Genomic DNA, 25,322 nt, shown 5'->3' on the forward strand with positions numbered 1-25,322 from the left:
TAATTAAAAAAAGATGGGAGATATTGCAAATAGAAAAGGACTTCGGTTCATTGTTTCACGAGCAACCTTTGTTCGCCTACAAAAGGGCACAAAATCTCAAGGAAATGCTTAACAAACCGAGCAAGTCGGTAACCACCATTGAAGATCAAGCGTCATTTAAAGGGACAATGAAATGCCATAACTGCAAAAATTGCAATAACATTATTTTGGGAAATATAATACTACACCCAAGAACAGGGGAGAAAATTCAACTTAAGCACAATACAACATGCAATTCCGAACACGTGATATACGCTATCAAATGCCCGTGTGGACTCCTCTACATAGGAAAAACAGACAGAAAACTAAAAGTGAGACTAACGGAACACAAGAGCAGGATACGATTAAAAAACATCACATCACCTCTAGCGCAACACTGGACAGAAGCAAGGCATACGATAGCGCAACTAAGATTCCAAATAGTTGAGCAGGTACCACAAAGGTTGGGATTCGATAATGCAAAGATTCTTCTCCAGAGAGAAGCCTTCTGGATACGCAAATTGCAGACTCTGGTCCCATTTGGGCTCAACGATAAAATTGAGATGGTATGTTTTCTTTAAACAACCAATACTGATGGACGGTCCTGGTACCCCCGTGAATTCTGATACGCGTTCTAGTTACAAATCTATACATAAACCCCCGTGAATTCTAGCACGCGTTCTAGTTATAACCCTACACATAAATTCAAAGCGACAATAATTCACATTATTCTACATACTCTAACACACTAAACAGAAGATTGTAAATAGGCAGGCATCGATTTAAAATACAAAGGGATTGTAAATATCTATTGGATGATACATGTTCCGAAATGTTTTCTTAGATACAAATGTTATACATTAGTACTGTTATTTTCCATTTTTATGTGTTAAGGGAATCAGCATTAATACAGCCAAAGGTTTCAAATAATTATTCTCTTATAAATAATAGTTTGAAGTCATACTCAATATTACACAAAGTGTAAAAATATAGATTATATTGGATCGATTTTACAAAACACTCTAATATGGCTGCCCCAATCCGCTCACAACTAAATAGCGCAGAACTACTAAAGTCCGTTTTTAGTGTTAGGGAAAACCTCAAAACCAAAACTAGAAGAAGGACCAAAACTTTAATGGCGACTGAGAACACGCCAGAGTGGAACATTGGAAGGCCAGTAAAACTTGTATTCCAGGTAAGCCTCGCAATGCGTTTTTTCGAAAACGCTTAAATTGAAAGGGATTTTAAAACGAAAATCGGATTAACTAATTCTGTGGTTTTCCCACAGCTAAAACATTAAAAAGACTGACACTGCGGAACCGAAGCGCCACAGCCTAGGACCGCAGGTAAACTTTAACCCTTTTTGCGAGAATACTTGTTGACTAGTAAAACGATCATAATATTAAAACAACACTCTCAACCTTTTAATAGGTTGGTGAGGGCTGCCTAATAACAAGAAGGATTCCGAAACACCATACGCAACAGGTACAACAAGAATTTGTCACATGTAAACGCTAAATAGACAATATTCCTGTTATTTTAGGAAACTAGACTGCAATCTTATTTTTTTGCTTTTCAGTATTAACTCAATTTAACTGGCTATAAGAGCGAGACCAACGCATCACGCATCGGCTCGCAGGTAACCATTTTTAACCATTCCATTCTTCCTTTTTTCTAAGACCTGATAAATATGCTGTAGCAAAGTTTAGACATAAGGTATTTTTAAATATCTCGTTCAATGTCATCCCTTTTGTACGTAGGAACATCGTTTTTTTGTTCCAAACAACCTGCTAGTCACGGTAGGTAGGTTCAGTTACAATTTAAATGAATAATGAATTCAAAACAACTATCTGAAATACATTTAATGAATAGACCGTTTTGCACAGAGAATAACATAAAAGCAGAAAGGAACATAATTCCATTGAAATTTAAAAAGACTCGAATCTCAAATTTGGAGATACAGAAATTATCAAGTAATTAGAAATGGCTGAGCAACTTGTAAACATCAAAGCAATAGTTTGCTTTATACTAATTTTTTCTTTCATTCGATTCTTTTCTTTTCTTCAACAGACCCCTGACGAAGGGGCCACGAAAGGTCCCGAAATGCATTGGGTTCTTATGTGTTCATATTAAGCATCATTATTTTGTGTTATCCTTATGTTTAGTTGATGACTCTGAATGATTTGTAAAATGCATACTGTGATTTATTGAAAGAAAGCATGTTCAAGAAATGTGTTTAACATGATGAAATAATGGTTGAAATATAAACGAAAAAGTCAAACGAATTAAGAGCTTGCTCAGTTTTATGTTGTGCACCTTAGAGCCCTGGCAGCCTTCCTGGTGTCAGGCTTAATACAAGTTTCATATGGTGTGGCAGGCATCAATCAAAGGTAGCACACTATTTTGATTAAACACCCTCAAACTTGATTACTGTGTGCAGTACCCACACACATACATTTTCACATATCATTCTGCAAAACGGTGGGCACTAGCACCATAGAAAATGTCTTTTGATTCGATATCTGGAATCACGGAAAATAGAGCAAACATAAAAATATACACCACGGATGAAGCTGATCAAATATATCAATTGATAAAGGAAATGAAAACCTTTGATGCGAAAAGTGGCTCAGTTACGCAACAGCTCAAACAACTGGAATATTTGACAAAACGAGAATTGAACCAACGATTACACGCCTCAACACTAATTCAATATCACCGCGTAAGACGGATTCCAAGAGGCCTCAGGCTCGCCATCAGACCAATGTTATACAGATTGAATAACAATCCTCAATTTATGGAAAAATGGTACTGTATCCTTAATAAATGCTCGCTTGATTTGATTTTGTTACTAGTGGAAGAGCTCTCGAGAATCATCAAAGAGTTAGAAGAAGAAATATTCAATGTCAAGAAAGATTTGTCATTCAGAATGGAGTTAGAACCATGGAATAAATTCCTAGCAGATTTGGATATCAAATTAGACAAGTATGGCAAGGAAATACAGGAGACAAAATTGCGAAAATTTAAACGCGATACAATCGACTACAAGCTCAACGAAGCTTACACTTGGGCTGAAGTTTACGCCAAAAGGAGATACACAAATAAGAAACAACAACCTACAACATCAGATGAAAGTGGTGTATCTGATAGCGATACCAGTACTACAAGGCAACCCTTACATAAACAGCAAGCAACTCCTTCAACATCCACAGAAGGTGCAAGCGGCACCAACTTAAGCTCGGATTCTTTTTTAGCGGAGGGCCAATTGCCCAGCAAACCACCAGACCAAACAACTACATCACAAGTGGAAAGAAAACGAGAAGAGGAAAAGGAAAAGGAAAGGGTAAGGAAAGCAAGCCTCAGGAGCCAAGCCAAAGCCTCGTGATCAATATATCTAAATATCCTTTGACACAATTTGAAACAGATTTACTTAACAAAGGAACAACTTTCGTGAGGACATATCAAACGAACGAGCTAGAAACTGAGATAGCATTTTTCAAGTTCATGCGCCTGTTAAGGCTTAAGCATTTCTTCACTGTAGTAAATCCAATTCAAACTGAGGAAAACGATGACACTAAATTCAAACCTAAGAGTACTTTTGTAGCCCCAATATCGCACAAGACATTGGATACTTTTGAGATACTAGTCAAGGCTGACTTAAGCAAAATTCATTTTAAGAGCAAACTAAAGAATCTGACTAAAGCTGAATACAGTGCACTGCAATCCCTAGCGAAAAATCCAACTATCGTAATCCAGAAGGCGGACAAAGGAGGGGGTCTAGTCATTATGGACTCCACGTTCTATTTACAAAAAGGTACAGAGCATGTAAGTGACACAGCTACATACGCAAAACTTGACAAAGATCCCACAATGGAAATAGCACATGCTTTGGATGAAATACTAAATAAAGCGGAAGAGTTGTGCTGGATCAATACAAGAACAAAACGCTATTTGAGACAACTGTATCCAAGGAGACCGCGGATATATTTTTTACCTAAAATTCATAAAAGTCTCCAAAATCCACCATTCAGACCAATAGTTTCAGGGTGCTCCTCAATTTTCGAAAATCTGGGAATATTCATCGACACCCACATGCAGTCATTCATACAGAACTGGTCAACGTATTTGGAAGATACTTCAGATTTCCTAAGGAACCTTCAAATAATCGACGCACAAGGTGCAACACAATGGATTATTTGTACTATAGATGTTACATCTCTATATACTTCAATACCACACCAGCAAGGCCTAGAAGCCATGGAATGGGCGCTTCTAAAAGGGGAAAAATCAGAAGAAGTCAAATGCATGACCCTTAAGCTACTGGAATTTTGCTTAGAAAATAGCTATTTTACATGGCAAAATGACTTTTACATACAACTGAACGGCACAGCAACGGGTTTTCCCGGAGCCTGTATTTACGCCAATATTTTTATGGCTAAATTCGAAGATGACCACATTTTGACAAAACCTGAATGGCAACAAGGACTAGTTCATTACAAAAGATATATAGATGATATCTTTATACTTTGGAGAGATTCGCAAAAGAAACTATTGGAGAACATTCAAAATCTCAATAGCATTGATGCTCGCATCCAGTTCACACACAGCATAAGCACTGAAGCACTGCCTTTCCTCGATGTTCTAGTGGAAATTAAAGAAGACTCCATACACACAAGTGTATACAAAAAACCAACTGACAAGAATAATGCCCTGCTTTTTGGCAGTTTCCACCCAGCCAATTTGATCAACAACTTGCCAGTGTCGCAATTCATGCGAATTAAGAGAATCACATCAAATCCAGAAATTTGTGATAAAAGCATCAATGAACAAAAACAAAAGTATTTGGACAGAGGTTATCCAAAAAAACTCTTGGAGGCACATGTAGAGAAGATCAAGACTATTCCCAGAAGTGAACTACTAGTAAAAAAGTTGAAGAATACAAACAAAAGAATGGTATTTGTATCGAAGTACTCCACATCATCCTGGGAGATCAAGAAAATAATTAAAAAAAGATGGGAGATATTGCAAATAGAAAAGGACTTCGGTTCATTGTTTCACGAGCAACCTTTGTTCGCCTACAAAAGGGCACAAAATCTCAAGGAAATGCTTAACAAACCGAGCAAGTCGGTAACCACCATTGAAGATCAAGCGTCATTTAAAGGGACAATGAAATGCCATAACTGCAAAAATTGCAATAACATTATTTTGGGAAATATAATACTACACCCAAGAACAGGGGAGAAAATTCAACTTAAGCACAATACAACATGCAATTCCGAACACGTGATATACGCTATCAAATGCCCGTGTGGACTCCTCTACATAGGAAAAACAGACAGAAAACTAAAAGTGAGACTAACGGAACACAAGAGCAGGATACGATTAAAAAACATCACATCACCTCTAGTGCAACACTGGACAGAAGCAAGGCATACGATAGCGCAACTAAGATTCCAAATAGTTGAGCAGGTACCACAAAGGTTGGGATTCGATAATGCAAAGATTCTTCTCCAGAGAGAAGCCTTCTGGATACGCAAATTGCAGACTCTGGTCCCATTTGGGCTCAACGATAAAATTGAGATGGTATGTTTTCTTTAAACAACCAATACTGATGGACGGTCCTGGTACCCCCGTGAATTCTGATACGCGTTCTAGTTACAAATCTATACATAAACCCCCGTGAATTCTAGCACGCGTTCTAGTTATAACCCTACACATAAATTCAAAGCGACAATAATTCACATTATTCTACATACTCTAACACACTAAACAGAAGATTGTAAATAGGCAGGCATCGATTTAAAATACAAAGGGATTGTAAATATCTATTGGATGATACATGTTCCGAAATGTTTTCTTAGATACAAATGTTATACATTAGTACTGTTATTTTCCATTTTTATGTGTTAAGGGAATCAGCATTAATACAGCCAAAGGTTTCAAATAATTATTCTCTTATAAATAATAGTTTGAAGTCATACTCAATATTACACAAAGTGTAAAAATATAGATTATATTGGATCGATTTTACAAAACACTCTAATATGGCTGCCCCAATCCGCTCACAACTAAATAGCGCAGAACTACTAAAGTCCGTTTTTAGTGTTAGGGAAAACCTCAAAACCAAAACTAGAAGAAGGACCAAAACTTTAATGGCGACTGAGAACACGCCAGAGTGGAACATTGGAAGGCCAGTAAAACTTGTATTCCAGGTAAGCCTCGCAATGCGTTTTTTCGAAAACGCTTAAATTGAAAGGGATTTTAAAACGAAAATCGGATTAACTAATTCTGTGGTTTTCCCACAGCTAAAACATTAAAAAGACTGACACTGCGGAACCGAAGCGCCACAGCCTAGGACCGCAGGTAAACTTTAACCCTTTTTGCGAGAATACTTGTTGACTAGTAAAACGATCATAATATTAAAACAACACTCTCAACCTTTTAATAGGTTGGTGAGGGCTGCCTAATAACAAGAAGGATTCCGAAACACCATACGCAACAGGTACAACAAGAATTTGTCACATGTAAACGCTAAATAGACAATATTCCTGTTATTTTAGGAAACTAGACTGCAATCTTATTTTTTTGCTTTTCAGTATTAACTCAATTTAACTGGCTATAAGAGCGAGACCAACGCATCACGCATCGGCTCGCAGGTAACCATTTTTAACCATTCCATTCTTCCTTTTTTCTAAGACCTGATAAATATGCTGTAGCAAAGTTTAGACATAAGGTATTTTTAAATATCTCGTTCAATGTCATCCCTTTTGTACGTAGGAACATCGTTTTTTTGTTCCAAACAACCTGCTAGTCACGGTAGGTAGGTTCAGTTACAATTTAAATGAATAATGAATTCAAAACAACTATCTGAAATACATTTAATGAATAGACCGTTTTGCACAGAGAATAACATAAAAGCAGAAAGGAACATAATTCCATTGAAATTTAAAAAGACTCGAATCTCAAATTTGGAGATACAGAAATTATCAAGTAATTAGAAATGGCTGAGCAACTTGTAAACATCAAAGCAATAGTTTGCTTTATACTAATTTTTTCTTTCATTCGATTCTTTTCTTTTCTTCAACAGACCCCTGACGAAGGGGCCACGAAAGGTCCCGAAATGCATTGGGTTCTTATGTGTTCATATTAAGCATCATTATTTTGTGTTATCCTTATGTTTAGTTGATGACTCTCAATGATTTGTAAAATGCATACTGTGATTTATTGAAAGAAAGCATGTTCAAGAAATGTGTTTAACATGATGAAATAATGGTTGAAATATAAACGAAAAAGTCAAACGAATTAAGAGCTTGCTCAGTTTTATGTTGTGCACCTTAGAGCCCTGGCAGCCTTCCTGGTGTCAGGCTTAATACAAGTTTCATATGGTGTGGCAGGCATCAATCAAAGGTAGCACACTATTTTGATTAAACGCCCTCAAACTTGATTACTGTGTGCAGTACCCACACACATACATTTTCACATATCGGGGTCAACTAGAGGGCATGGCCGGAGCTTCCTGACAGAGGTAAGTAACCCTCTGCAGGGGTCGACTGGCCGTCTCCTCCGGAGCTCCCTCCTTAGTGGTGGAATTCCGTGGGTCCTGCAGACCTGCTAGGATTTTACGGATTTTTTCCTCAAAGGCGTCCGCAAGAGAGTCACAAAGAGCTTGCGATGAGGGGACTGCACTCGCCACACACGTGGGGTGAGCAAGGTCCTTAACGATTTTAAAAAGGGCCTGTGCCTTGTTTGGGGCCTGATTTAGAGTGAGTTCAAGAAAGGTCGCTTTCGCTATCTTGATTTGAGCTTTATATTTATGCATAGCAGACCTAAATGCGATTTTCTCAGAGTCTAGGTACTGTTTCCTCCAGACCCTTTCTGCGCGTTTACAGTCAAGTTTGAGCTGGCGTAGTTCGCTCGTGTACCAAGGACTGGCTCGGTTCACCCTCCCTCGTGACTTCCGAAGGGGCGCCAACTTGTCCAGCGAGCTAGATATGGACTGGCAGAAGAGGGTATAACTTTCTTCGACTGTATTGCCAAGCTTAAAGTCCTCACCTAAAATGTTCGGCAATGGAGCGATGTTAAGGATACGGGACCAAGGTCTCTCTAGCTTAGCTAGAGGTAGTCCAGCCTTACGCGAAGTAGGGTCCTCCGAACAAAGGGAAAACCTAATCAGAGAGTGGTCCGTCCAGTATTGGCACTTGATGTCCACTAATGATATCCATTGAGGGTCCGCAAACACCAGGTCCAAAGTATGGCCTTTCCGATGCGTGGAAGCGTTCACCAGCTGTACTAAGTTGATATCTATACAAGCTTGGCTGAGAGAGAAAAACGCATTGTCCAGCGAGCTGCCTGCCCACAGATTAAAATCTCCAAGAACCAATAGCTTGGAGTGGGAGCTAGCAAGTTCATAAATCAGGTCAATGAGAAGAGGAATGGATGGTGCTGGTCCCGGGGGACGGTAACAAAGGACACCCGAACAGCAGATCGACTCCTGCTGTTTGACTGTAAAACCCATCAGTTCAAATCCCGGTACCTCTTGAATCTTTAGCTGGGAGAGGGTAAGCGAGTCTCTATAAATGTATCCGATTCCCCCTCCTCGATTAAGTGGGCGCGGTGAGTGGCTGATTTTGAATTCTGAGGGGCAGGCTAGGCCCAGCTCGACCTCACAGTCCTCCCGAGTCCACGTTTCAGTGAGAAAGAGGACATCGAGCTGTTCAGACTCAATGAGGAAGGCTATTTCCGTGTGGTGCTTGCAGAGGGATCTAACATTAAGCAAACCACAGGAGATTGGCCTAGAGGTTGGAGGCCTGACCGGGTCCTGACCAGGTCTGAGTCTAAGTAGCTCAGCCCGAGTATAAGCTATACGAATTGAACCGGAAGGGCCAGAGGTAGCGGCCCTAAGCGCGTCCGTTGCGCGAACGGGCGCAAACGGGCTCACCTCTGGCCAATGTGATGTATGTTATGCTAAAAGCAGATGCTATAGTGGAGAGGATGAACCCGCCATCTGCAAATTTACAAAGGCTGAAGGAAAGCCTAATGCAATGTTCCCTTGGGATGGTGGTATAAATGTGATGTATATTTCTTTACAGAGAGTCTCAAGTGTGGTTGTTTGCCGGGACATAATGCACTTTAAAGCTCTACATCTAAAAGATACACTCTATCTATCTTCCTCACTCTATCTTACCTTTGCCTCAAATTGTAAAGCGCTCTGATATCCTCCGGGATCACGTTCGCGCTATATAAAACTTTATAAATAAATAAATATATACATTTCAGTGTACTCAAGTCAGCTTGTGGAGAAGTTCGACTACTGGCATCTAATGGGGCTGAGTCTGCCTGGCAGAGGGCCTGAAAGAAAAATGTTTCCTAGGTAGGTTCTTGGATCTGTTTCAGTTATTAATTTTGCGTGTAGTTCTACATTGTTTGGTGAGTAGTAGTAATCTAATTCTTATTTGAAAGTTTTAAAAGAGAAGGTGTGGTGATTGGTAACTTTATACGTAAAGAATCTGGCTGTTGCCAGAAAGAAATGTCTTTCCGTAGCACGCCAGGCAAGGGATCTGAGGGTGATGTAGCCATACTTCTGAGTAATAGAGATCAGTCGTTCTTTTCCTCAATCTACGGATATTTCTTTCACTTTATAAACGCCTTTGTTTCAACACAGATTTTGCTACTTTTGATGCAACATTTTGTAATTTATTTGACTTGTCTTATCTGTTTTTCTTTGATGTATTACCCATTTCATAAAAAGATAATTTTACTAAGTTCTAGTAACTTTGTCTTCCTACAAACTGCCTCTATATTTGTGGGTAGATTACTGTTTGTGAGTTTATAGTATTTGTGGGGTTTTTCATTCCAGTGTCAATTGTACCAAGATAGGAATGAAGCGTTGGTGTTGCAATAAAGTCACTTCAGGCAGCTGCCTTATGGTTCCAATGAAAACTCTTCTTGACCGCTAGTATCAAGGGCAGAAGCAACTAGATGTTTCCAAGAGAAATGCATGTAAAGTGCAATTAATACCAACAATTGTCAAGCACAGAAACAACACACAAACTATAAAGACACGTTTATTGAGCAAAAAGACAACAAAATAATTACAATTGTAACGAAAGGTATGATTTTTTCAAATTTTAAGCCAAAAAAAGTGCCTAGAACTTTAAACGTTTGCACTATATTGATTAGGTCTTCTCCCTTTGTCAAAGTCAAGAACTGTTTTTTGCATTTGGGACAGGAGCTAGAAAGTGTAAGAGCGGCCTGGAAATGTATGGGAGCAGATCATGATTCCAATTTGGCACCTCTAAGTCAAAAGAGGTAGCATTATGGCTGTCATTTGTTGTGCCAACTGCTCCTTTTCCCCTCCCTGATGGCCAGTCCTTGTTACATGGGCCTACAGACTGGGCTACTGTCTTGTGAGAGCAGGATATTTAACTCCAGTCAGGAATATGTATTAAGCCTCTGGAGGTGAGTAGTAAAACTAGTTCGAAGTCGGTTTTAGTTTGGGCAGCCCAAAGTACATTGTTATAAAGCTGCTTTTCCAGAAAAAAATTAAATATCTTTCTTTCGCTTGAAATTGGTAGTTTAAAATTAGGTGGAAAATAACTTGGCTAGCATTTTCTCAGGTGAAAGGGGAGTAATGAAGGGTTTTAATTTTACTTAGGAGTGTTCATGCAGAATCTAGCTGAACCTACCCAGTGAAAACAGATGTTGGACATTTAGTCACTGTGTGGGCACAGTATTCCAAATATTTTGTGTGCCTCTTTTATATATATGAATTAGTAAGCACTATTGACTGAGGGCTTACAAGAAAGGGTGGACGTAACTCCCGTAATTTGGTGTAGTTTAATCACACGAAGTTACCTAAGATTTCCATGAAATTACGAGAGAGGAGTAATTCTGCCTTAAGTGCTATTTCTTAGTGCAAAAATGCCCCTTTTGCGTCCAGAATTGAGATGAGGATGCATTTTGTGCTAAGAAATAGCGCTAAATGCAACAGAAAAGGAATAGCAAGCACAAGTCGTCGCTTGCATTCGCTAAATGGGCTCTTAGGGTAGGATTTTTCCCCAACATACTCCCTGCATTTAGCTCTAATTTGTTAGTGCAAAATGCACCCTCACGTCCAAAATAGGCACGAGGATGTATTGTTGAGCTACGAAATGTAGCTAAGTGCAGCAAGACATAAATAGCAAGTGGGCTGCTCGTGAAATGTTCCCTTGCGGTAGGATTTCCCCCCAAAATTATGCAAGCATGAGTAATCGCGTGATTATCAGTAATTTTGCATCAAAGAGTAACGCAGAATTACTCCAATTACTCAGGTGTGTATGAAATTCCGCCCACACTTACTTAGAAGGCACCCTTCACGGGTGTGGTAAAATATACAAATTGTGTTTTGTACATGCACAGCTACTTCACATGGTATCCTGCAGTGCTTTTAAACTGCAGCCAAGCCAGAGCAAAGTGGTTCTGCAGGCCGTGATATTGTATTTTCATATTTGTGTTTGGTGTAAATACACACTGCAGCCCACATTTGACATTAAACTCCCATGGCACTGGTGCATTTTATAAGCGCCATCTACAGTGGCTTTACTGGAAGTTAAATAGACCAATTTACTGAAACAAATTTTATCTGTACCATTTTAGGCCCAAAGCACAAACACTGAGACTCTGAACAGGTGGGTCGTAGGACATGGAGTCCTAATACATTCAAAAAAGACAACTCACCTACAATGACCATAAAAATACCTGGTTGTTTGGAGAAAAGGAAAGCATGGAAACTTCAAAATCCTTATACAGGAGCATCAGTCTGGATGAAATGTCCCAAAATGCAGCCTTAACACTTGTTTCCTATCTTACAAATGTATTCTTTTTTCTATTTTTTGCCTCCCCGTGAAGATGACAGTAAGGTGACTTCTAAGTAGAGAAGAAATGCTCCAGCATACAGTCATTATCCTCTTGTGACATGCCAGAATTAGGCATTTGTCGAACAATTTACTTCTGCTGCAGGACTTGTGGTTGGCAGTGCAGTACTCAGCGGGCGGGATGTAATCATGCTGATTATAGAGTAAACCAGTGCTTTTTCCTTGAAAAGCTCTCTGTCTCTGTTGTATTGTGCTGGTAGTTAAGTCATGACCGCCTGCACCAGGCTGACTTTAAGTGGATTCCCCTACCCTTCTTACAAAGTTACGCTTCTATTTTTACTTATAGTACTATTACTGTCACCATTGTAAATCTTTCTGCATTCTACTTACTTTCTGATGTGCCGATTCATTACATTTTCTATTTTCCCCCATCATGGCCCAGCATTTCCTTGCCCTTCGTCTGCCTGTATCTTCTTTATCAATGTTTGCGGCTCGCCATCGTATTATTCCTGCTGCACTGCATCCCTGCAATTACTTCTTCTTTTCCCTTATCCTGCAGTCAGTTCCAATGGTGCATTGTCGTTGCAGACACATGCTTTTAGGTCAAGCCTACAGCGAAAGACATTGTGGGCTTACCAAGATCACACAATGACTCAGAGCCTGCCCATTGCTTACTATTGGTTGGCTTTCCTGTCTCTCTCCTTTCCCTGCTCGTTATTCATGCCCCAGCTTGTCAGCCTTGTGTATGTCCCTCCCGTAGTATAGCCTCTTTACTGTCTCTTTTGATTTGCTGGTTTAAATGTTTCCACTGCTTATTTTTCAAGTGCATGTGGTTTTCAGTGGTAATTTTCACCCGTGCGCCTCTCCCAAACCCCATGTTATAGTTGACTCTCTTGTCGTACCCCGTTGCTTTCTTGTCTGTGTACATCTCCACTGCCCCCTCCACGTTGGTATCTCACCCACTGTTTCTTTTCCAGACCCTGGCCCTCTCTGGTGTTTACCCCACCTGTTCACTCCCCTTCTTTGTCGCTGTTGCCTCTCCCCACGTCAAGTGTTGTTTCTCCCCACCTGTGCCCTCCATGTTACTTCCCACATCCATGCTGTAAAAGAACGCTTTTGCACATATTTTCTTTTTATTTCGTAACCTCACTCGAATCAGCAAATAGAAAGAAAAAAAAGTGGCCACACATTTTGTTTGCATGATGTGCACACATACAAAATGATGCAGCCAGCCGCGTGATATGCTTTTTTTCTTATTTAGCCATGCTGCTCAGCATGATAAAGCCGATTAGTCTTAAAGGTGAGCAGTAATGACTTTGACTAATTTTTGCTTGGCCGTACGATAAGCAGGACTTGGCACATGTTTGAAATATTTTGTACTGAGAATATTTGATTTTGATTTAGAGTGGAAAAAGCAGAATCCTTATGAAAAAATTAAAGTTCTGATGGGTTGGCCAGAGTCTCTCACACAACAAATGCAAATTTCAAAGGTACATTGCTTTGCAGCGTAAACCAATTTGGCATTGTGAACCAGAAGTAGTATTAACATGATCAGTTGGACTTCCAGTGGAATTCAAGTTTGCCAAATAAGATTACTGCATTCAAAACTTGTGCAGTCTTAGCAATCATTTCATTTGGTTGCTTCAGTTTTGTTACCCATGACAATAAATCACAATGAGTATGGCCAAGTAGTTTACAATTGTGACCAGTTCTGCGAGATGACACTATTGAGTTATTATACACGCTATCCATTCTGTACTCTTGTTTTTCCAGAAGGGTAATGAATATAGAAAGCAGTACCAGCAAATAATGTAGTAGACAAAACTAGGCTTCCCATTGGTGGAAATTTGTTATTCATTTGAATGAACACATATCTGTGTGTTATTGAAAATAATTCACAGACTTGATACTACTTTGTTGAATATATGATTTGAACCTATTGGTGTTTGTTCACTAATAATAACCAACCATGAGCGAAGTGTCTAACTTCCACAAACATAGACAATTTTTCTACACCAAAAATTTAAAGAATTTTGTTTATTTTGTTCTTTTAGTTTTGATGTAGAACCAACAAGGGTTAGCTGGGTGTCCGAGTGCTTTACATAGCAGTTTAGCATTTGAGCAGTGCAGTGATAAATAGAATTATTTCTCAACAGTATACCATTTAAAGTTTCGCATAAAAGTTTCAGGGATGACAGTAGCAGTAATACACCCGTTTGTACAGCATTACATTTGAAAGATAAGCATACCCCATTCTGTACTACAACAAAGGACAGGATGTTTACCACGACATCCATAGGCAGTAAAGAAATGGCGTCTGAGTGGCAGCTTTATATGATCCTAGTGAGGGAGTTGGAAGAATTTGATGTGTGGGTGATGGCAAATCAAACACCATGTGGCTATAGGGTCATGTACTCATTTATGAAAGTTCTTCTACAATGTATATTCGAGTACCTAGGGGTTCCTTTCATGGCATTGTTTGAGGGACCACTCGAAGGTGGTGAAGGAAGTAGTTATTCGGATATGCTGAGGGAAGGCATTTGTTACATACCGAGTATCCCATGTCTCAAGTATTGGGCATATATATGTAGGCGCTAAAATTGCATTGTGCCATTTGGCATTTACCATGGAATCCTGTGTGGTGTTATTGTAAAAGGCACACTTTGCAACAATGTAGAAGGACTTTACAAATGGTAAAGGTAGTGGAAGATGTGTGAAAATGTTCAAGTGTTTTTAGAGATTAATGATGATGAACAACATAAACGAAGACCAATACCAAATAAGATTGAACATGAAAAGTACAGACAAATTGAGTAAACCACCCAATGTGGTTTAAGTATTGGAGGGAATATAAAAATGTTAGCCGAATCAGGCAGCTTGTACACATTAATATGTGGGGAATCGTATATTGGAAATTTAAAAGGAAAGTCATTTAGTATTGCCAGATATGAAAATGGGGGGGTAAGGCGGGTAACAAATGAGTTGTTAGGAATGACATGATCTTACATAAAGTATAAGGAAGGAAATGTATATAAAAGAGAGTATGTCAAAAGTTTTAGGTTGGAGACACCAGAAAGATTTTCGTGTAATCTTGGATTTCAGTCCAAGGGACCCTGCCATAGTAATTGACAGTAATAGGGAAGTTGAAGCAACTGACTGGATTGTTACGAAATACCCTGAAGTATTCACCAGTAAGTTAGGACTATTCAATAGTTTATTCATAAGATAATATTTAAAAAAACGAGCTCATCTGTAGCCCACAAGGCAAGATACGTACCGAACTCGGAGAATGCACCATTGCAAAACTATATTGATAGATCATTGCAGGAGGACGTAATTTGGAGGACTGAATCTTTTGCATGGGTTGCCTACATGGTTTTGGACCTCAAATAATGGGGCAAGATGCTCTTATGTGTAAACTTATGTTGACGTGGTTCTCAGAAAAGAGCACATCTGAGTCTGAGTTGCTTGAATAAAAATTGGGTGCTCAACCCAATATGGATAAAGGCGAGAAAAGATGAAAACCCACATGGTTTCTTATGCACTTCCAAATCATATTGGGGTAGATGCTTAAAAAGGACACTTACAATAGTAGCATTACCACCCAAATTACTATCATGGTACACTTATCGCGTAAGCTGCACTGCCAAATCAGTAGGGACTAGTGTGACTGAAATCTGGCTTGTTTAGAGCAGGAGGCTTCTTTTGAACTGGTATCTTGAAATTACTTGATGATTTAAGATCAAAATACAATATTCAGGTATGGCAGTTCCTAGATTATGGCTGTACAGTGTGAGCACAATTAATTTAACAGAAGGCTGTGACTGAACTGCCGACCCATGAAGCTATGGAACAAGCATTCTTGATCGGTAAAGGGAAAAATTAATATCTTTACAGTACCACACATTGGTGGGAATGTCAAAAAGTGACCTACTGCATCATAGATCTAAATGGCAAATACATCTAGATAAAGAACGCACAGACCTTCAATGGAATTTTGTGACTGGATTTCCAGGAAGACAAAGATTTATCAAAATAGGACGCACTTAGTATGCCCGAGATGTCGTTATAATAATGATGTACATTTTAAACATATTGTCTGGAGTTGCACAGTTATTGAAGAATATTGAAATGTAATCACCAACTACAGGACTGACAGGGCAAGAAAGCAAGCCTAATTGTATAAAAGACTTACCTGCTGGACCACATGAATAAGAATAAGAAAGCAAACGCTAGATGTAAATGTATAGGTTTAATATTGTTACCAGCAGAAAGATCAATTGCTATGCAATGGACATACACCGAGATGGTTAGATTTGAACAGTGGTTGGCATGTCTACTGAAATGGGCAGAAACTGAAAACACTGTAATAAATAACCTGCAGAATATAAAGGGGGTGATAAGAAGAGCGTACAGAATTTGGATGAGCCTATACTGCTACTAGCAGGAAAAAACTCTAATGGCAGGCCACTAAAGTGCACACATAGATGAATGCACATAATGTAAGTCACCAGATCCAAGTGAGTGTAATTATGAAGACTGACCTATGCCCAATGGTTGAATGGCGTACATGGAGTATAGACATACAAGCACAGGGCCACCCATCTCAAGATTACGAAGATGTCACACAATTGTGTCATTTGATTCACAGATTTCACAAGAGTTTCAAAATTTAACAGATCGGGAATAAACTACTAACACACTAATTATGTATACCCATTTTAGGACAAACATGAGATGTCTCCGTTATGATTTTTTTTGTCAAATGTGTTTATTGGCATTTATGTTATTTAAGCAATACAACTAGTGCAACATTTCAAACATTAGATTTTTGTAGCTATGCTAAATGTGCAGTGCATGCACAGAATAAAATGCCACTCAGCGTTGCAACAGTACGCATGAACAATACAAAGAGCAGGGTAGGCTCCTAAGCACACCTTTTTTGCAAGGGAACCTAAGCATCCCAGTCCTGTGTACAGAAGTGATTTTTATAGAACAACTGTAAAGTCTGTTGTAACAAAGCAGAACCAGCAGACTGCGGCCTGTTCGCAATTATACAGCACATTCCGATTCCCTCCCCGTCCCGTCTCCCCCCATTGACCCTCCCCCCGCATTCCTGTGAAGTAGTGTGGCTCACTGGTTAGAGGCGGCAGACCCGAGAGCAGAGGACGGCCCAGGACCAGGGTTCGATTCCCGAAGCGGCAGGTTTCTGGACCAGGGTCAGCGGACTCGATAATTCTCTCGCCTCGGTGCCCACTCTGATCAGCGATCACACTCGGCAACTCTGGGCATTAGCTTGCCTCATCTTCACTAACGGCCCCACCAGACCGCCGGGGATGCCTGGTCTCACCCTGGAGATACCCATTAAGGGACCATCTCTCAGGGAAGCCAGGAAGGGTTTCGCAGCGGTCGAAGCGCGGAGATACTCCTCCGGGAGTCGATCCTAGCGCTATATAAACTTGCAATTAATTAATCCTTCTCCCGAGCACTCATGTCTCCAACCTCCTTGGCGCCTATGTTACAGTATTTTGTTTGTGTACCAACCTAGGTGTCCGGTGCACCGCTCGCCGCGCACCCCCCTTGTCGCCTAGTGTACATAACTAATCCCTCGCTGCCTCCCCGCCCATAGCGCTACCCGCTGATGTCTCCGTTATGATGGTAATATGTATATAATTAAAATGTTACCCAAATAAGTTGCTTTATGTTTCAGCAGCGGTGTTTAACACACTAAACATACAGCTTGTTGGGAAACATCAAGAAAAAAACACTGACTGTTTTAAAATAACAGTGTCTCCTTTTTAAAATGTTAATGAGACCATGAAATGTATTGGCCAGATGTTGAGTATTAATAAACAATATTTAAAAATGTCTTGATTTTATGTTATTATATTGAATATAAAAATAATCTCGTACATAAATATTGTTAACAAAAATATCACCATATTGAGTGTATACTTGTTATTAGTAAATCTAAAGAGGCCATATTTCTTTTGAATTATATTTAGGACACAATATTTATGTTAGAAAATATTCACAATGATATTCTAGAACTGCACCATAGTTGTATGCTATGTGGTCAAATCCAAAAAATTGTATTTATAGCTGTGGCACAACACCTCAGAGATGTTGCATTTCAAGAGTCAGGGCAAGGTTTTCAGGTTACTAAATCTGTTATCAGCATACCACAGAGTGAACCTACATGAAATTCTTAGCTCTTGGCATTGATTATTACTCTGGTTGGGCATAGCGCTACTGCATGATGTAACTTGGGTTACAATCTGTGACATTGGTATTCTAATGTTTAATGCAAGATATTTTTTAAAGGGATGAATGAACAATGTCTGTATTCCAAGGTTATGGGCCATTGAAAATGGATTCAGAATATGAACATGACTTCATTAATAAAGGTGATGGGATGGTTGGAAGAAAGGGAAAAGATGGGATAAATAATGACTGTATTTCCAAGGTTATGGGCTATTGCAAATGGATTCAGAATATGAACATTACTTCATTAATAAAGGTGATGAGATTGTTGAAAGAATGGGAAAAGATGGTAAAGAAAGAGAAATGCAATGGATTGGGAGAATACAATCCAAGATGTGTGGACAAGTATGCCAATGTGTTAGAAGCCACGAGGGAAGTAATGCATGAGAGAGAGCATTATTAATGAGACGATAAATTAAGTGTTTAAGGATCTAAAATGCTCCTAAAATGGAAATGTTTGCTCAAAATGTCATACCATTGCTACTACTGATGCCAGCGATGTAGGGATAGTAGCAGCTTTATCGAAATGGTGGATAGCCTGGGAAATATTGGTACAATTGCTGTAGGCAGACAGAATATGAATTACATTTTTTCGTTATTGAAAAAATAGCACTACTTTCTGCTAGCCATATTATTACAAGATTCTAGGTGTCTGGGAGAAAGTGATTTCAAGGTATGGAATACAGTTTTTCGATGCAGCGTATGAAAGTGTTGAAAATGTGGTTCACGTCTGCATCAGGTTGTCTAGTGATGGAGAAGGGTGAGATGAAGTGGGGATAATAGTCTGGTTGACGATGATGGTTGTGAAAGAGTTGGCTTTAAAAGAGAGTGGAAGGGCTTCATGGAAAATATGTGACAATGAAGAGAGTGTAGCAACAAATATTTGAATAGATAGGTGGATCGTGAGAATTTATATTGTGAAAGGGAGGAGTTTTAAAGAGCGAGATATGATTTAACACATGTGAAGTATGCAGAAGAGATCATATCATACTGATTACGAGTTTAAAAGATAGTGTCATTTTTTTAGCTGATGAAGAATATCCTGGTCGCAGCGCGCCTAAAAGGAGAATAGGAAAATCATGATTTGGGTGGTTGGACATGGATGAGCAAACAGGAGACATTGAAGTATTGTTAATGATATGCAAAAAGTGAGTTAGTCCTCAGTCACCTACCTTTGTCTCAGGGGATTGGTGCGTACTTTGGGTAAACAAAATAAATATATAATTTGTTTGCCTAGTTATCATTCTCTAATGGATTACCTTGAAAACCCAAGTCGTGTGACAATGGAAGGAGTAAATGGGTTTATTACTTAAGATTTTAAAGATGAGGGCTCTTCTGAAGGGATTTTGGCAGACAACGTGTTGCAATTCACCTCAAGACAAATATGTGATTTTATGGACAAACAGGAAATAGGCGTGCCCAACACAGACTATAGGCATCTAGTGGAAAGGGTAATTAGATTTGTCATTACAAGTAGTTGTCTGTAGCAAATGTGATGTCATACACGAATAATTTCAAAGATTTCTTGTGGGAATATCGAAATAAGTCAAATTTCAACACTGAAATGTATCTTTTTGTGTCCAAAGAGAGAAGGTTGCAAATTCTAAGTTGATGACTCCATGGTTTGTTAACAGTGGACCTATGTGGGTGGACAGAAGAACTACAGACCAAATGCAAGGGAAACAAAGATTGTACATAGAGAGGTAAATTAAGAGAAAAGGGATGACATTTATTGAGGTAGATGATCGTAACTGGATAATTGTGCAGAAAACTAATATGGCGGAAAAAGAGGATTCTAAATCAAACATTGTAAACTAGTGGAGAGGAAAACCAAATGTGGTTAAACTGGAGAATGGACAAACGTAGTTTAGGAGATGTGTATAAGATACCAACGAAGTCAAATTTTATTTTATGTTGCAAATACGTTTTGTTAAGAGGTAGGGCCTCTCAGTACTTGGGCATAGAGTTGCAAAATTTAGAAATAAACCATGCTGTTTGGAATGTAATGTGAAATCCCTCAGTGTGTGTGACTATAGATGGGGAAATTTGTGAGTCCTGTGGTATACCAAAATCTGATTGTCTGCTCATCTAAAAAATATAGCTAAAGATAATTTACAATAGTGTCGGGGGATCTTATCAGCTATCAATAGGCTATGGTCATTCCCTGAGAAGGTCTGAGGAAGTGAAGTTAGTCCACTCATTTATTTTTGGCAATTGGAGTAATTCATTTCTCTTGGTCAAAGCTTCATTTGGAAACTGGTCACTATTTTCCTTTCAATGTTGGGTCAGGATTAAAGCATTTCAAGATCTTGATTTGGTTCCTAGGGGGGTTCGCAAGGAAGGGGGCGTGGGGGGGTCTAGTTTTTATCCACATTTGAATCGGATGCTTCACTTCTGCATCACTATACTATGAATATGCATATAAGCAACAGTTTTATAACAAGTCATGATACTGAATTGTGTACCATGATGTATACTGATATAAAAGAGGGAAATTTCCTCAGCATGCATGAACATCAAATTCCTCTGATTGTAGTTTTATTCATGAAGGTTCTACGGACTACATTCACTTACAGGCAATGAGTCAACACCTGCAATGAACAATTGGTTCTCAAGCATATGCTTGCTATTCTTATTTGTGAGCGTTGTGGGTGTTTTCACTTGGATAATTGCTTGCTGTCATTTTTTTGCTGGCTCATTTGGTGACTATGTATGTATCTGAATAATTCTGTGAGGCTGCTGTAAGTCAGCAGAACAAGTCATTACTCATCCAGCGTCACTCTATGCCATCTTCTCTTTACAGTGGCAAGATGAACGTGGGCTCCATGGAGCAGGAGCCAACCCGGAAGCTGGCCTGTTGTGGAGTGCCCCTCATCACCGAGGACATGCAGTCTCTGGCTATCCGCACCCTGTCTGGTGCCGACATCTACAAGCATTATGACCTCATCCGGGAGCTTGGGAAAGGCACCTATGGGAAGGTGGACCTTGTATCCCACAAAGGCACAGGTAATGTGAGAAGCTAGCTGCCATTGCCTTATTAGTTTCCTCTGTTATTTTCACATGTCCACTGTTGGAAATATGTTTCTTCATACTAGCGTTGTGGGCACAGCTAGACATTTTAAGTCCTCTTATATTGTTTTCCGTGAGCAAGACCCCATATCCATTGGTCTTGATTGATTGGGAATACTTGTGTTCTAATATTAGTTCAGTTATGAAGTGAGAATTAAGGGCCTGATCTAAAATTTGGCAAATACCATAGTCTGTCAAAAATGCAACCTATATCCTGTCTGCCGTATTACAAGTACATTATATGCTATGGCACTTGTAATATGGCTAATAGGATGTACTTCATGCTTGAGACAGAGTATCCCATCTCCCCAATTCTAAATCAGGCCCTAAGTCTTGAAAAGGGATTTATTCTTTGCCTGCTTTCTAATCTTCGCTAGTTAAAAAGGTACGCAATTATATAGGGTCTAAAAAGTTCTCATTTGAGTGTTGTTTTATTATGGTGGCGGGTGGTCACTGCTTTAAGGCAATTGTTACTTTCTACCCATTATTAGTGACTACAGGAAAAAAGGTTACTATGTTGCGTCAAATTGATTCCTATTGGAAGGTGGTATTTTACTACGGCCTGTTGTTGGGCAACAGCAGAGGAACATATTTTTACTCTATCCGTAATTTATTAAAAATATTTATTTATCTGTGCTTTTATAAAGTGCTTAAACTATTAGGAATCTGTGAACCAGGATGAGAAGGCAGACTGAGGTGAGGTTATAGATATGGCTATTCACCAAGGTGCTGCAGCCAGCTTTCAATGATTGTTTTGAAGGTTTGAGGTTGCTGATGTTTTTGAGGTAGTGTGATAAAGAGCTCAATTTCCTGGGTCCCACATGTGTGATGGGTTCTCACCAGCTGTCTTCTTGTTGATCCTAGAAATAATAAGGCCCCGAATATTACTTTTGGTGGTGCAGGGGCGGATAGCCTGCCACCGCCAGGCCCCCCCTCCGCCAAGAGTCACTGCGCCTGCCCACCAGATTACAAGTAATTTTGTGGCCTGGCAAGCAGACGGCATGGCGGTTCCCGCATCGGTGCCTCTTTCAGAGGTGGAGATGCCTTAAAAAAAAGCATTGCATTCGGAACACCACACAGGTTCCTGTACAGCATGGACTTAAAGGTCCATGCCATGCAGGAACTAGGGTGTATGCATACAGAAGAACACATGTAGTGCCCCCCTGCATGCATCACTAGGCTGACGGGGCACAGGGGGCACTGTAGTGGTCCCTCCATTTCAGCATTGCCAGCTGGTCTATGAAAACGCTGGTGGTCCTAAACTTGTAATATGCATGGCAGTGCTGCAGCGTCACCACCTGCATCTTACAATGGCCTTGTCCGCTGCACCACCACCAGGAAGAAGCGGTTCCCTGGCGGAGCCAGTGGTCCAATAAGGTTCCGACAGTCCAACTCGTAATAGGGCGGTCAGATCGCCGGTGCAGTGCTGGTTCGACTTCCACAGACACACCGCCATGAGCCTGGCAGTCATCGGACCTCCATACTTATAATTAGGCCCTGAGTGTGTTTCTATTGGAATGGTGAAGATAGATGCCTAGAATATATTTGGCAAATTGGATGAAAGGATAGGATGGCACATGACCACAAATAATCTTTGGATTGGGGTGTGAAGTTTGAAAGAAATATCTGTCCGTAGTAGTAAAACACTGCACCTTGGCGTGGAGTTATTAGTTCATTTGTAGCACTTCAATGAAGGGAATTGCAAAAGACAAGTTTGAATTGCTCAACAAGGGCAGTTTTAGCCAGGAATTGCTATGACAGAAAAGGTTGAATTTATATAAAATGATGCGGAGATCTGTTGTTTGACTGGGCGTTCAATCAAACTGGCCATCTATTGACAACGTTCTGTTCAGATGACTAAGACATTTGAGTGGCCTTAAATATGAAGGACGCATATTCTGGTGAATAACCATGGAGACTGTGCCTTGACTGGGGAGTAAGAATTGAATTTGTACATGTTTAGTCTGATACAGTTTTCTTGTATACACCTTTCCACAACATTACGTTATCTACTGGAATTCACGTGCCAGCTTCCAAACAGTTACAGGATAATTATGATCACCACTGAGATTACATGTCCGACATTAGAGCGCCTTGCCACTGTCTCTTTTTGGGAGGGAGGCCCTCTTCAAAATGATGGCCCTGCCCCACTTTTTCTATGTGCTCCTTAACTCACCACACCTGATACCCGTGTCCTGCTTCCGGATCATTGACTCTGAGATATGCAGTCTCCTGTGCGACGGGGGCCCCCACGTATTGCCCTCTAAAATCTGACTTGGAGCTGGTTTGAAGGAGGTATAGCCTTCCGGCCATCCAAAAGTACTACTGGGTGGCACAACTAACGCTGATAAATGATTTGGTTCATCTATTAAGGGAATATCCATCATTCAAAACAGACAAGGATAACATAGGCCAGTTTAGAGCCCTTTACCGAGGCCCAAGAGCTGCACCTGTTCTTAGCCCCACTGCTGCAAAATAGCCCTCTGGCACACTGCACTTCACAACTTAGGATGGGTGATAAAATTGCACAAGCCCCCTCCCCCGTGGGTCAGTTTCAGTTGGGTACCCTGGCCACATGTGGTGGGTTTGACAAATGGGATTTGATAGGGATATCAAAGGTTGGCGATTTGTGGAAGGGTGGGGACGTACATTCTTTTCCTGAACTTTAGAAAGAATGCCAGTTGGCTCCCACTGAACTCTTCCTATATTTGCCAGTTAGAAGTGAACTGCGGAGAGCGATCTCTAGAGGGATGGACCTTCCAGAGTCCTTTCCGCTTGGGGATATATTATTGGATGAATATATGCCACAAGAAGCCATCTCATTTACCTATCACAAATTGATTATTAATGCCCCTGATTAGGCTTTGTGTGCATTGGGTGAATGATCTGGGCTAATTGGAAGATGACGAATGGCAAGAGGCCTTGGGCCTCCCCTGGAGAGTTGGCCATACGTTCTAGATTCAGCATGCACTACCCTGGTTAAAATGGGCAAATCGGACCATGCTGGGTGCCCTAGAAACGAAGGCCGGGAGGGTTCCTTTTTCCATATGGTATGGAGCTGCCCCATGCTTCAGGACTATTGGAGTGGGGTGCTCGACTGCCTCGGCGAGGTGGTGGGGAGGTGCTTTGACATTGTCTGGCAAATGGTGCCAACTTAATTTGTGGGAAGAATCGGACTTTACCAATATGGAACGGCTTTGGGCCGCCTTGGGACTAATGGTGGCCAAGTTAAATAGGGAAACATCCTTTAAAGAGCATGCGTTACATGGCATGTCATTACCCTGCATTTTTTACTCAGCAAAAACTTTTACTACGCAAGGCTCTACATTGTAAACCATTAAAACGCATTCCCCATTACAAGACCCCAGTGGAGTTTGAATAGTAACTTGTGTTGTAAAGGACAATGTGTTGTAATGGATTGCGTTGTAAAGCCCTGTGTTGGAAACGTTTTTGCGGAGTAAAAAACGCGGGGTAATGGCACACGTTGTAAATGCGTGCGGAGTAAAGGGTCCTATTCGGCGAAATATAGACCGCATGTGGAGGGCTGTGGTGCATCCAAGCTTGAAGGATTGGAAGAAAGTTATGGACTGGTGCATTCTGGCAGAGAGAGTGGTGTACGTGGATAGGGGCTGCCCGAATAAGTGGAACAAATATGGAGTGGTTGGAATGGATACAGGGGTGGCCTGTGTGAACATCTGACTGCTGCCGTGGATGCCAGGTTGGACTGCTGTCCCTGAAACTTCTGTGTCACGGTTTGCTCAGATACGTTGTTTGTCAATTTGATCCCTGTCGAGGGCTAAGGCTGTCTGTTTCTTTGGCTTTATACCTGAAATGCGACAAGTACAGGATGCCAGGTTGGACTGCTGTCCCTGAAACTTCTGTGTCACGGTTTGCTCAGATACGTTGTTTGTCAATTTGATCCCTGTCGAGGGCTAAGGCTGTCTGTTTCTTTGGCTTTATACCTGAAATGCGACAAGTACAGCGTCACTGGTGTTTATTTTGTATGATTGTTAAATAAGAATAATTTAAAAAGAAAAAGAAAAAGAAAATGCTGAGCGCCAAGACTGCAGAATTGTGTGGATCTGCCCTCTTTTAGTAAATAGTGGTCTTCTTGAGAGA

At 40.3% G+C, this 25,322-nt stretch overlaps 1 protein-coding gene across 2 annotated transcripts in view; it reads left to right on the forward strand.

The window, feature by feature from the left end:
- The window catches only part of SBK1 (SH3 domain binding kinase 1), a 175,774-nt gene that overhangs the window by 90,352 nt on the left and 60,100 nt on the right, over window positions 1-25,322 (forward strand). Inside the window, exon 2 of one of the 2 annotated variants that reach the window (XM_086941194.1) lies at window positions 20,938-21,140. In XM_086941194.1, coding sequence (XP_086797320.1) covers window positions 20,945-21,140 — 196 coding nt within the window. In that variant the 5' untranslated portion in view covers window positions 20,938-20,944. Of the gene's footprint in view, window positions 1-20,917; window positions 21,141-25,322 lie in introns of those variants that run through there. The other variant, XM_086941193.1, reaches the window with a different exon arrangement.

This window comes from Lissotriton vulgaris, chromosome 10 (assembly GCF_964263255.1).
Source record: "Lissotriton vulgaris chromosome 10, aLisVul1.2, whole genome shotgun sequence".
NCBI classification, from domain to species: domain Eukaryota; kingdom Metazoa; phylum Chordata; class Amphibia; order Caudata; family Salamandridae; genus Lissotriton; species Lissotriton vulgaris.